Raw genomic sequence first — 13,826 nt, 5'->3', positions numbered from 1 at the left:
CAACACAAGGTTCCTCTCTATAAGATGCCGCGCTTAATGGTACGTGTCTGAGGTCGTTGCGGCCTATAGACCGACTGTGCGCTGGTGTGAGATAGTCGAGTTTGATTAGGTTATGTTGCGCTTCGCAACAGACCGGCGAAAGTCTCTCTTCTTGTATATTCGGCACTAACTTTCATGCAATAGTCGAGAGAGCGGTAATATATGATGCGCAACCTCGTATAATGGTCTCATCTCGCCGGCCCCGCTCCTGTCATTGAATGGGGCAACGTGATGCGCTAATACTCGACATCTAGGAATCACATGTGCGGGTGCGCGTTCGAAAACGGTAGCTTTCTTTTCGATTTTTACACATGACTCGTAGGAATACTCCGCTACCAGCTGTACAAGGGCACATCTACACCATTTGAATGATAGATAGGTGACCTAAATATAATTTTGCTTTCCATTAAGCGGCAGGTCTGTACCTTATAGTCAGACCAGAAAATATCGCTACCTTGTAAGTTGCCGAGTATTCATTTCTTTAAAACGGCGACACACAGTTCGACCAAAACATGGGATAACACGCGAACACAAGAGCTCTATGTGTCCCGCCGTGTGTCCCGGTTTCTTCGGTGACGTCGTTTCAAAGAAATGAACAGTCGGTAAGAAGCTTGAGCTACCTTGAAAAAATTGACAACTGTTTCATTTGAACAGCATATAAGTTAAACAATGATACTCGGTAATTATTAGAACCTCATGTGTATTGAAATGTCAATACATTTCTCTAATGTGGGATATCTAAATAAACTAATCCTTGAAAAAAATGCATTATCGGCTCTTCCATTGAAATTGTAATTAGTACAAAAAGTGCTTAGGCTTGTACTTTACTTTTTAGTGCAACACTGCGCAAGACGTTCTTGTACAGTCGTAAGAACGCGAAACACTTCAGGCATTAACCCAGCCTAACCACTTCAAGAAGCACTAAAGTTACACCTATGTTGTTTATACGCTCATAATCAAGAAGACAAATCTCCCGTCCTCACAGCTGCTCGTACGAGCAGCTGACCGCGAAAAAAGTGCTACGTCCACTCCCCTTCAGCAGAAAGCAATACACTTGCCCGAGGTATCTTGTCTCCCTTCGGGCCCGGGCCAAAAACACACCCGCTGCCACCGCCGCTAGTCGCGAAGAAAAAAAAACACCGCGTCGCGCGCGGCTATCACAGCAGCGAACGGACGACGCTCGGCACCGTGCTGCAGAACGCACGTTCCTCTTCCCCGTCCATTGCACCCCTCCATTACACCCTCTTCTTCTTCTTACACGCGCGAATCGTTCATCGCTCGCTTCTTCTTCTTCGGCGTGCCCACGCGATCCATCAAAACCCGAGAACGATCCCGCCTCCGCCGACCGTCCGCGCGACCGCCGCCGCAGAAGACGGCACACGCCTCGCTTATTGTGTGCACACGAACATACTTCGACGGTGGTATCCCCATTTCTTGCGTGTTTCGATCTATAAGCAGCTCCCCCCCCTCCCCCCCTCCCTAGTAACACCGTTTCTCGTTCAATCTGTTCATACATTCGGCGGCGTGCCGTTGCCGTGCAGAGAAATGAGGAGACACGCTCAGCGTTAACGTCTCCTATACGTTCTCATGTGCGGTGTACGAAAATATCCGCTTTCGCAGTGGTTGGTCGCTTATCTTGTCTTTCGCATCGCAGCCCAAAACATAAAAGGTGATCGATTTCTGCGCGAGAACTCGTTCTTATCACGAAATGTGCGGGAAAACAAAAGGTAGGGACATACAAGTTAAACGCGTGCTTCGCGGAATGAGGCTCGCTTTTGTGTTAGTTGAGCGAGGAGCTGCGTATACCTCCCGAAGAAGAAAAAAAAAGGGTTCGTTGGCACGGTGGATTTTCGCATCACCGAGCTCACGCGAAGAGGCCTGACGAGGCTAGAGTCGCATAAAAAAGGTGTACCTAATGGAGCCTATACTGGTTTTACCTGCGGGCGGGTTTCGCGGTTCGCGGCGAGAAACTGTGGCGTCCGTTACTTCGAAGCTGGGAACTCTTTAACTCAAAAGCGCGCGCCTAATGTGGCGCACTGAACCATGACGGTAACGTCCTTGCTTTTCCTTATCGGTCCTCCATGCATTACTTTACGATAGATCGTTAAGGAAAACTGTGGCGTACAATGTGTATATACTGAACGAAAATGAAGTATATTCCTTCTTTCTTAGCTTATATGCAGGGGTTGGGTCCTATTCTTTAGAGCCTGTATCTTTCGGCACGAGCGGTCGCGCTTCGGCTAAATTGACCTGGTTTCATTTATTGGGGAAAAAATGAAAATGGTCTTTTTTTCTTCTTTCATTTCGATCATTAGAGATAACACCTTAACAAGATAAACTGTGGAAGTACGGTTCTGGGCCATCGAGTGACCGACGCAAGCTTCTGGAAGACTGAGTGGACGTGTTAGAGGATTAATATCAGGGTACGATACAGCGAGCGAATGGGTGAGCGAACGCGTAAGCAAATATATCACTCAAGTAGTTAGTTGAGCGTAACGGCAACGACATATCGGTACATTTATGCGTGGTCTTCAGGCGCAACTTTCGCATGCGCTGCAATGTTGTGTCCATTCGAAGACGAAGCGTAAGTCGGGCGCGGATCACACAACGCGTTGCGCTATAGACAATCGAGGACAAGAAAAACAATGAATGATGTTGAGTAAGGGATCAGTGGTGGTGTAATGATATGATTGATTGATTGATTGATTGATTGATTGATTGATTGATTGATTGATTGATTGATTGATTGATTGATTGATTGATTGATTGATTGATTGATTGATTGATCAAGTGAGCGAGTGAACGAAAGCGCAAGCGAGAAGGCAGTGGCCATGTCGCTAAACATTAAAGATGATACTTTTGTAAACAAGCGAAACGCAACTTAAGCAATATATGAACTTGGCTGATGGGTCGTCAACGCGAGCTATTATCGTTGTCTGCGTATGCCTCTTTCGCTCAAACTATTAACTTGTGACTGCAAAAGTTTCACGTTAGGGCAGTGATAAATATGGCTCAGTTTGAGTAAGACAACTCGATTTACGTCGACTAAAAGAAGAGCCCCAAAAGGAATGAGAAATAGACGCAGTGACGTCCGCGGCGCTATTTATCTCCCAGCCCGCCGCCACAGCGGACAAGAGAAGAAGCAGAGGGTCAAATTTATCAAAGAGGAGACAACGAAGATCCTTCACCTGACAGGGCGCCGAAAGGTAAACGCACTCGGAGAACACCGCTAGGTGGATACAGAAGAGCAAGCGGCGGGCAACCGAATAGCCTCAATAAAAATCAAAATGTGGCGTAACGAGTGCAATGCACTCGGCCCGTCGTTTTTCTCAAAGGGAACACCGCGTCGGTCGCATCGAGCTAGGGGCGCGAACAGCCATCGTTTTCTTTTTTTTTTTGCCTTTCACACGTGCCCATCGCAGGTCCCGTCAAGCGCGACCAAACAAAAGGTTGTCTTGTGCTCTAAACGGGCTGTTCCAATAATAGCTGACGGTGCACGGCCATCGCAGCGGCCCGAGCGGGACAAGGCGTCCCTTGGAGCACGTTGAGAATACGTAACGTCACAGCGTCGCACGCGTATGTATATACGCATAATCGAGATACTTCCAGTCATTCTATGCTCGTCCACAAAATGGCAAGAGTTCGCTGACGAGTTTTACGTGTATATTAAGGTAAAAGACTGAAGTGTCTCGATGCTTGGTGACCTTGAGTAAAAACACGGCAGGCGAATGAAGTAGGACAAAAACCCCCGTGACCTCCATGTCAGCTGCGTGTGGGGAGGGAGCAGCCTGTCATGACGTCACAGGTCGCCGAAATTTGTGACGTCGGATTACGGCGATCTGTGATCGAGGGAGATGAACAATGAAATTGACTGAGAGCGTAAAGGTAATTTAATGCCCGTCTCCCGTGCTGCGGATTGTTATTGCTTGAAAGAACTCTGGTCTCAGATTGTGTAACTTGAAGCCTAATAACCAAGTGTGAAGCAGGCTTTGACCTTCAAGTGTCACAGAGAGTGTAACTAACATGCGACCGACATGCAAATCGCGTCTCCAAAGTCAGTAAAACATGCCACATCAAAGATCACAAGAACAGGAAGCAACTGAAACAGGTTTACTAACCAGAGCTGTGGCACGCGGAAGGCGGTCAATGCTGAATGAATAAGAGTTATATGGACAGATGATAACAGCCAATCACTCTTTCCACGCAGTATAACAACACAGGATAGTGCCCAGCACAGCGAATACTAATTAAAGCTAAAGGAGTATGTTAAATCTGTTATCCATGAGAGCTGTTTCCTTTATTGTTTGGTATATTCGTGATGCTCATTATTAACAACCAGGCTATCACCGTAGCAGAAAAAAGTAGACCTCCCACGCTGCCTATGACGTCGCCAGCAATCCAGTCCACATTAAGCCATAGGAGCAAGACATTAGCCAAGTTGTAGTTATCGCGTAGAATAACTATAGCTCGCTTTTCCCACGTGATTAAATATTGGCCTGCCTCGTCTTCTTTGCAGTGTCAAATCAGCATGATGTCGCCGAACTTAGCGACATGGTTGCCACCGCAGTCCTTGTATCCCTCCTTTTTTTTTCCTTATCAAGGTATCTGCATATTGTATAGCCATCTCCTATTCTATCTCCGGCGATGTTTCGGTGCTCTTGTATTTTGGTGTATTGCATGGCGAACGGTCTTTATAGGCTAAAGAGTTCCGGGACGAGCCGTTCTGACCGTATTGCCGCAGCTACGAGTGAGGGAGATACACTCGCCTTGCTTCGAAGACGACTTAGTTGCAGGAAGATTCGCGCCCCGGGTCTCGTCTTATCTTGTCTCTCCGCGCGCTCTCGTCTCTCACGAAGCAGCAGCACGCAGCATGCAGGCGGCACGATATCGCGTCGCAGCGAAGGACGACGACGCATCGGTCGCAATCGTGGCCAGCCAGATAGCGCAACACGGGCGGATTATAAGGGACCTCACTCCATCTCGAATTTCAAGTTAGGGGGTCTCACGGTCGGTCGCGCCCCTCTCCGATTTCGCTCGCCCGGCGACCCACGCGTTTCGAGCTTCGCCTCTTCGACCACACAGAGGCTCATGAAGGAGGAAGGACCGTCGCCGTATGCGTCCGTGAATTAAGCCGAGACTCAACGGCCGGGCATGGCATTGCTCCGGACATCTTTTTTCGAGGGTTTCTGACCGCGCGGATAACGACCCTTCCACTTGCACACTTTAGTGTGTGTGTGTGTGTGTGTGTTTGTGTGTTTGTGTGTGTGTGTGTGTGTGTGTGTGTGTGTGTGTGTGTGTGTGTGTGTGTGTGCGCGTGTGTGTGTGTGTGTGTGTGTGTGTGTGTGTGTGTGTGTGTGTGTGTGTGTGTGTGTGTGTGTGTGTGTGTGTGTGTGTGTGTGTGTGTGTGTGTGTGTGTGTGTGTGTGTGTGTGTGTTGTCCTTTTCCTCCGGCCCTAAATAAGATTTAGCACGTTTCACTCCGTCAGCTCTCCCATTTTTCTTCCCACTGCTTCACATCCTCTCTAATACGAAGACATGCCGAGGCTTTTCGGTTTGCCGCTTCATTTCCCGTTTCACGCGTTCGTCACGACCTTAGAGCGCGTGCGCGCCAAAACTGGAACGCAAGTATACACACATAATCCCAAGCGGGATCGCGCAGAGGAAGTTCGCTACTTATTTACTGAAAATGATATAGAAAAATCGCTTCGAAAGCGATGGCTGAGGGGAAGATCTTTCAGGAGTTTATGGTCTTGTTCCGGTGGTTATCGCTCCTGCTGCCTCTGCTGACCACCTACACAGCAAATCAAGTATTAAGCACTTTTACATCGACGATATTGATAATATAATACTGATATCAGGGTTTTACGTGCCAAAACCACAATATAATCATGAGTCACGCCGTAGTGGAGGGCGGCGGAAATTTCGACTAGCGGCGGTGTTCTTTAACGCGCCCTGACGTCGCACAGCACACGGGCCTTTAGCATTTTGCCTCCATCAAAATACCACCGCCGCGGCCGGGATAGAACGTGCGACTTTCGGGTCAGCAGCTGAGCACTGTAACCACTGCACCACCGCGCCGGACATCGAGGAAATGAGAATCTCTCGGTGTTTCTCGGTGTTTATAAGTGGATCGAATTTGACGTTCATAATCTGGAGCCGCTTTCGTGGGGCTTTTGTTATTATTAGTATTTATTCTTGAAAAACTGTGAGTGGTTAGTCACAGTGATGGATATGGTATTACCCTCTCGCACGATCGATTAACAAGCATTTTTCGCTAACAGTTTACTCGTAGACCTGTTACAGAACGAAATATTTCTTTCTTTTGCGTTCACACTTGCGAACGTTCACCCTCGAAGATAGCAGCGCGTACAAGCTTTCTTTCTTAATGGTGTTTCTCCTTCTAATGGTATGCAGCTATATAGAGACGACGGCGTTCTGAGTCAGCCCGTTTTGTTAAGTGCACTCTCCAGAAAATGGGGTGACGAAGGGGACTCATTCTTCGAAGAGACGATGTAGCAGCGCGGACCGCACGTTGCTTTTTTTTTTTTTAAACTCATTCTGCTTAATATATTATTCTCTTATTGCAACACATAGTTAGCTTCCTGTTGCAAAATAATAACCTGCAGCATGCGTCCGGATACTCAGAAGCCTACTGTCGACCTCGAGTACAATGAGCTCTACAAACTTAAGCCTTTTTTTTTGCTATTCTTTTTTCAGAAGCTACTGCATCTGGTTAAATGTAGACGAGGAAAAAGAACGAACTTCACTATCAGCCTAATGAGCTGTACTTCTCAGGGAAAGATCCATCTAGTCCATGCTTTCCCAGTAGCTGTAGGGAATATGTACGAGTAGAAGCATCCCAGTGACGCCACATCGCTGCGGCATGCGCGTCAGTCAGTCTACCAAAACCCTTTTGAAGCTTACACTGATACCCCGTGTGTAGGTACACAGATTACACGACCGATGCCCAACACGCCTATATTCTAGGCGGTGTCTCTGACATCGCTTCAAAGATCCATCCTGCGTTTCATCGTTGCTGGAGTGCTATCCTTATCTCAGCGCGCAGGGCTCGACAGTGTGCTACTTCTCTGACGCGGAGGACGAGAGAGTGTTTCATACTTATGTAGCCCGGCAAAGATTGAATCCTACTCTGACTTGGCTTCTGCCACGGTGACCGACCTAGGCATCCAAGCATTGTGCTATAGGGCAATCTGTATAGATCGCCATTAGAGAAGGTGCCAATAGAAATACAGTTAGCGCGAGGTGAAAGGAAGAGCGTGACGGCCGAGCGGAAAGAGCGAGTGACATAGACAAAGAAGTGGAGAGGAGGGGTGTTCCGGCCATCGGTTCATTCGGGCGGGGCTGCGCGCATGACACTGCAGCACCGGCCGGACCCGGCGCCGCCGCGGGTTCCTGAGGCGCGCAATTGCGACTAATGAGGAAGTGCTCCATTAGCGCGTCCAGCTTTCTCTCTCTCGCCTCGCCACTCACACTCTCCGTGCTGGCCGCGGACGTGCGAGGCAGCGCTAGCAATTTAAATACGAATCTTTGGTGGCGGCTGGTTACACAGGGGGAGGAGGAGGGGGTGTAAAGGGAGAAGGTAAGGTCGGCTCAACAAACCACAGCGCCTATACGCATGTAGCTGTTGGGGAGCAGTGCATGACGAGCGACAGCGACCTTAACCTGAATTCACGCCGGTGGCGTTGGCTACGCGGATGTTGCTCTGGTGGCCCGTACAGAGGGATAGCCGAAGAGATACCCAAGGAAAGGCCAAGTGCATGTTTTAGACAATATATATGCACAGATTTGGCTTCACGCGTCTATGCGGCTTCTGTGTACGCGTCTGAAGAAGCGAAATGAGTTGTTGTGTGTCAGCATGCCGCTGCATCTCTGGGTATAAAAGGTCATTCTGTAATGGTCCTAACTGAGCTAAAACAAGGACAACAAACAAGCGCAGTTAAAACCATTGCAGAATGAATTTCGGCCAACTAGCCCAACTTGCTGCTCTCCTGAATTAAAAGGTCAACTTAGGAGACGGCTGTACGAAACAAATAGCACACGGTCCCAGTGGTGTATAGCTCATTTCTCTTGAGTTGTAGCTTTAAATGAATTCAATATTCATTATTCAATATTCACAGCCTCGTGGACAGACGAGCGTGAGGTCAAGGTCAATAGCATTACAAGGTCGACCTTTGACCTGCAGTTCTCTTGCGTATAAGAAAGCGCTGCTCTATCCATGGCCATTTATACTCTTCGCAATCAATTACATACAGCGACAAAGGCTTGCAAGAAAGCTGTTAAAGCTAATTCCAGCAGCATGTGTTATATTATAGATGAATTTGAGATAAACAATGGAGTGGCATCGCGAAGGCGAGCACTTTTATCTACATTGAAAAATGCGGTTTTGAAGTGGCAATCGCACTGTAACAGTCTTTTGACTACAGGGTGCAGTTTTTCTTTTTTTTTTTTCTTTTTTCTTTTTTGTCGTACTGCGCTCCCAATAGAGATGTACTCTGACCAGTGCTAACGTTTGCTCCAACGCCCGGTCAAAGAAAAATACACCTCTTGCAACCCAGACTCCTGCTCTAAAGGAAACGGGTCATTGCGACCAAACTCGTGACACTATTTAGCCGTACCTGGAATTCCAGATATTTTGCGACAGTCCTATAGTTGATTATCTCTCGGGAGAAACAACTCGCTTTCTTTTCTCTGCGGTATGCATCTCGTGCCGCCCCGCACTGATGACGAAATTGGGACCCGCATCGCGGCTAGATAGCGAGTTTCACGTCACGGCCATCAAAAACGAAGACAAAAAAAAGTTTATAGTAGATTCCTCGCTAGAGCGAAATGCGTGACACCGCTCGCTACTCAAGCGCATGCAACAAGCCTCGCCGAACAATTGACGTCGCGGGCATTGCGCGGCTCCGTGGCATGCGCGCACGGAGGGCTCATAATGCTCACGAGTCGCGCGCCGTTGTCTTTCACCGCGTTCAAACGCAGTGGTTCAGTTGGCGCGCTCTTTTAGCCCGCACTGGAAAGCGCTTGAGCAACCTTCATGATGCCGGCGGTTGGGCAAGATGCCAGCGTAAATTCTACGTTCCTTTTCATCGCTCTTAACCGGGGGTGGGCAAAGCCGCGCGCTCACTTCTTTGTCTCTTTCGTCCGGATGGTGCACCCCGGTACGCCCCTGCAAAGGCTGCCTAAATCACTTTTTTTTTTGTTTTCGTGGGGCAGCACAGGAGGGCCGTCCTATTAAGACCGCGAGCGCGCGGGTCACGATCTTCCGTTTGCGTGGCGCGCATGCATTCAGAATGTGTGTCTCGTAGCTCACGCGCACGCGCTTTTATGTAGCGTTTTCGCCCCTTTCGCTTTCACCAGGAAACTTGGAGCGGGATGGCGCGCATGAAACGGGCAAATGTGCACGCTCGATCAGCGATAACTTTTACGAGCATATGGGCCACGTTTTGGTGTACGAGGTTCTTCCGGCAAGCAGGTTCCGATATTCCATCCGTGCAGAGATGCATCATCCAAGCCCGTAGCCAGGATTATTTTTCGGGGGGGGGGGGGGGCGCTTTCTGAAAGCCTTGACCATTTGAGAAAAACGCCTATTTTCATGATTTATTTCCGATAAAACGCCATGTGTCATCAAAATTTCGGGGGGGGGGGGCGCCCCCCCCCCGGTCTACGGGCCTGGCATCATCATAGGGTCTACGAAACACTATCAAGGTTGTAGATTCTCGAGGTTGTGGTATGTTCAATGGTGTCGGTGTAATGCGGAGGTTTTTCTTGTACGATTGCGCGCTATGTTCATGATTCGGCGCTTTGGATTGGCCGATGCCGGTGATAGCACACACATGACGCGACGCCGGAGAGTAATAATAATACCATCTGGATTTTTTACGTGCCAAAACCATGATACGATTATAATAATTACATTTTAATAATTGATGGGGTTTAACGTCCCAAAACCACCATACGATTATGAGAGACGCCATAGTGGAGGGCTCCGGAAATTTACACCACTTGGGGTTATTTAACCTGGACCTAAGCCTAAGTGCACGGGCCTCGAGCATTTCGGCCTCCATCGAAAATGCGGCCGCCGTGGCCGGGATTCGATCCCGCGACCTGCGAGTCAGCAGTCGAGCGCCATGACCACTTGATCACCGTGGCGGGTCTGATACGATTACGAGGTACGCCGTACTGAAGGGCTTCATATAATTTCGACCACCTGGGGTGCTTTAGCGCGCACTCACATCGCACTGTACACGGGCCTCTAGCATATCGTCTCCATCGAAATGCGACCTTCGGGTCAGCAGCCGAGCACCGTGACCACTGCACCACCGATGCGGGCATGCGACGCCAGAGAAGCAGCACGGAATAGGGTAAAGAACTTGAATATCTAGTTTACCCTTGTACCCTCGTTGCATATGCGCGGTAACAACGTTCTCTCTCTCTCTCACTCTCTTTCACTCGCTCAGATCGGAGGCTCCCCCACTGGACATCGCAAGCGAACACAAAAACACCTGGCACCATAAACAGACGTGGCACGGGCGCAGCATATTAAGCGTTCTTTGGAGAGAAGCTTACTGACATTGCATTTTTCGTTGCAAGCACACTATCTTGTTTCATTTAGGCTTGGTGAACCGAGAATGAATTAAATCATTGGAATCACCTTCACAAGGCTAAAGAGCTTTTTTTTTTTTTTTTCTGAAATTCAGTTCGCGTGAGTAAGTTAAGGTTCAGACCGGTTGAGCCTCAGTGTCGCGAAAGTTCGCACTCCAAAATGGCGCAGTAAAAAAAATAATAATAAAGCGACCTTGAACCGGTGCATGCGTTATATAAACAAGTTAGTAAGAAAGATAAGGTCAGCAAGCGAGGTAGTGGACGTGGCTTTAGAGCGAGAAGGGGAAGTCCCTCGCTGTGCTCCAAGACATGTACGTGGCCCAGTGGTGCTGCTGCTGCTGAAGCCCTGGTCACTAAAATAAAACCAGTGGTATAATGGAAGCCACTTGAACTACGTCTGTTTGTAGAGCCAGCCCAGCGGCTACGCATCTCTTGCTAACCACTGCGTCTTCTGACGTCACCGGTATCTCTACATAGCTTCAACAAGCATCAAGTTTGTTTAATTATTATGTTTCTATGATATCCTTCTTTAAAACCGTAATTTATCGTTTTCGAAACGTGCGCGCGTGTTTGTGTGACTGCCGTCCAGGTGTGAACAGGCTATGCTAGACATTGATTTGCTTATGACTTATTGCTTTACTTATTTTATCATTAAGTAAAGGACCAATTTTCATAACCGCACCGAATTATGAGAAAACCAGTGAGACAAAGCACCGCTGGCTGTCTCAGCGTAACGTTCTAAAAAAAAACAAGTCGATGGAGAACGGCAGTCAATGTTTCTTGCTCTCTCTCTCTCTCTCTGGCTCCTACATCGTTTTTTTTTCCCTTTCCAGGTCTTTAGGTTCCCAATGCGCGACGCCCGAAAGAAGATCCTCTGGAGGAAGTTTGCAGAAAGCCGGTGTTAAGCGTTCAGTCCGGAGAACAAAGGCGCGTCAAAAAAACCGGGCGCGATGTTTGAGAACGAGGCGTGGGCGAAGACGACGACTCGTGCTTTTCGCCGAGGAACACCCGTGCCCTTCGGAAGCACAGGTATATACGCATTATACACACACACGCTCACAAAAGCGTTGAGGAAAAAGAAAGCACGCGAAACGGAGGGCGGTAATACGTAGTTGAGGTCGGTTTGGCGAGACGCGTCTCGGCGGCGTCGCCTCGCCGGACCGCACCGTGGTAGACAGGCGCGGTTGAGTTCAATGTCACGGTGACGCGCCGCTCTTCTGCTCACCGTTCGCCAGCGTGTGTGTGCGAGCAAACACAGACTGTGCTACTGAGGCAAACAAAGAGCGTATGTGCGGCGCGCGCATGCACATGCAATAGAAAGGTGTGTGCGTGCGTGTGAGTGAGTGAGTGAGTGAGTGAGTGAGTGAGTGAGTGAGTGAGTGAGTGAGTGAGTGAGTGAGTGAGTGAGTGAGTGAGTGAGTGAGTGAGTGAGTGAGAGAGAGAGAGAGAGAGAGAGAGAGAGTGTGTGTGTGTGTGTGTGTGTGTGTGTGTGTGTGTGTGTGTGTGTGTGTGTGTTTTAAGGGAGAAAGCGCGTCAGACGGCTGCTTACCTTTCGTAACCGGCAGTCCGCGTCGCACACCACGTTGAAGCTCTCTTCTTCCACCAACTGAAAAACGCGAAGGAAAACAGAAGACAAATGTTAAGGCACATGCTATATGGGGACACGTTCGAATAACTGCAAAGAGCAGCGATGTCACTGACATCAATCAGATCTGCGCACGCGCACGATAGGCTTCTTAGCATCGTCTACTTACGTTCCACTATCTCTGTTTATTGCGTGTTTTTTTCTTATGTCTGAACGCTTTTGAAGTGAACCATCTGGCTAAATGACTGTATACGGTATTAATTAATTAATGGGAATTAATTAATGGGAATGTTGTTGTTTCTCCTCTCTCTCGGTTTCTTCTTTATGGAGTTGATATATCGGGGGTGGGGATAGAGGTATGTGAAGGGGGCATTGATGCATTTTGTCCTTGCCATAATTCTCAATGTAACACTGAAAACGTGGATGTTAGGTTAGCCACACCGAGCGGAGCAAGCCAATAGCTTTACGACATTCTCAGCCGGTTCTTATGAAGGTTAATGTCCTGAAAGTTAAGGCAAAAGAAGCGGTCGTTTTTCACTGCTACCAGGAAACTAATGCGCAATAATAGTTCACGCGGATGAGGAGTCTGTGAACATTCGAAAACAACGTTATACGTCGCAGAGACAAACAGCGTCACTCTACGCAACTGGTAAGAACGTTGTGCGCGCAGAAACAGAAAAAAAAGAAACATCACTGAGTACCACGAGCGACGAAAAATGTGCAGCATCGAGAGGTCGCTTGTAAGACCGTCACGATTTACGTGCATAGGGATTACATCAACAGCTTAAACGTTTATTAACGTTAATAAACAAAAGTGGGGCAGCTGTTGTGTAATTTTTCATTATAACGAGGTGCAGACGTAGACGTGACATTGAGGCTTGGCCGTTTTACCTTCACTTTCTTCATTTGTGCTATTTCCTTTGATTTCTTTTAGTATGTGTCTGTGATGGAGACACTCATCTACAAAGGTCACTGTATCCACATAGCTGCGCACCAGATGAACAAATAATGCATGGTACTTGAATGTCAGCACGCGTATAAAACCGACCAAACATTGTTACAAAGCGACTTCAACAAAAAAAAAGAAAAGAAAAAAAGGAGTGAAAGTCGCGCACCCCGTAACTCGCAGCTCCCATTAAACTGTCGTTACGTTGTAAACTTTGCTTTCGCGAAAGACAACAACTTGCTTCAAACTCTCGCTTTTCAGAGACGGGCCCCTTTTATTCCGTACCCGTTCTCTGTAGCGACAAACACAACGAGAGAGCGCCGAGCATTAACGGTGCAAAATGTAAGGGGGGGGGGGGGGGGGGAGAGGCTCGTCTTTCGACGGGGCACTATGAGAAACGTGATAGCCGTGTATCGTATCTTTTCTAGCGTGCGCTCCCGCTCCCCTCCATAGAAGACCAGCAGAACGGGGCGGTGCGAAAATCACGACCTCCGAGCTCAGCCGCTACTTCGTCTCTTCATCGCAACTGCCTTTTTCGCGTCTTCGTCCTTCACCTCCTTGCGTCGTTGAATGGTAGCGACGCGAGATTGAAGTGGTGAACGCCACGAAGAAGAAGAGGGCACGCGCGCACACG

The 13,826-nt window shown here is 48.5% G+C and overlaps 1 protein-coding gene across 1 annotated transcript in view; it reads right to left on the bottom strand.

Annotated features, from left to right (window-relative positions):
- Positions 1-13,826, bottom strand: part of LOC119396167 (proto-oncogene tyrosine-protein kinase ROS-like) — a 145,129-nt gene that overhangs the window by 57,761 nt on the left and 73,542 nt on the right. Inside the window, 1 exon segment of the mRNA XM_037663256.2 lies at positions 12,211-12,267. Within this exon segment, the coding sequence (XP_037519184.1) occupies positions 12,211-12,267 (57 nt within the window).

The sequence above is a fragment of the Rhipicephalus sanguineus genome, chromosome 6, assembly GCF_013339695.2.
Source record: "Rhipicephalus sanguineus isolate Rsan-2018 chromosome 6, BIME_Rsan_1.4, whole genome shotgun sequence".
In the NCBI taxonomy this organism is placed as follows: Eukaryota; Metazoa; Arthropoda; class Arachnida; order Ixodida; family Ixodidae; genus Rhipicephalus; species Rhipicephalus sanguineus.
Note: the sequence above shows the minus strand (reverse complement) of the source record. Positions and strands in the feature narration are given on the sequence as shown.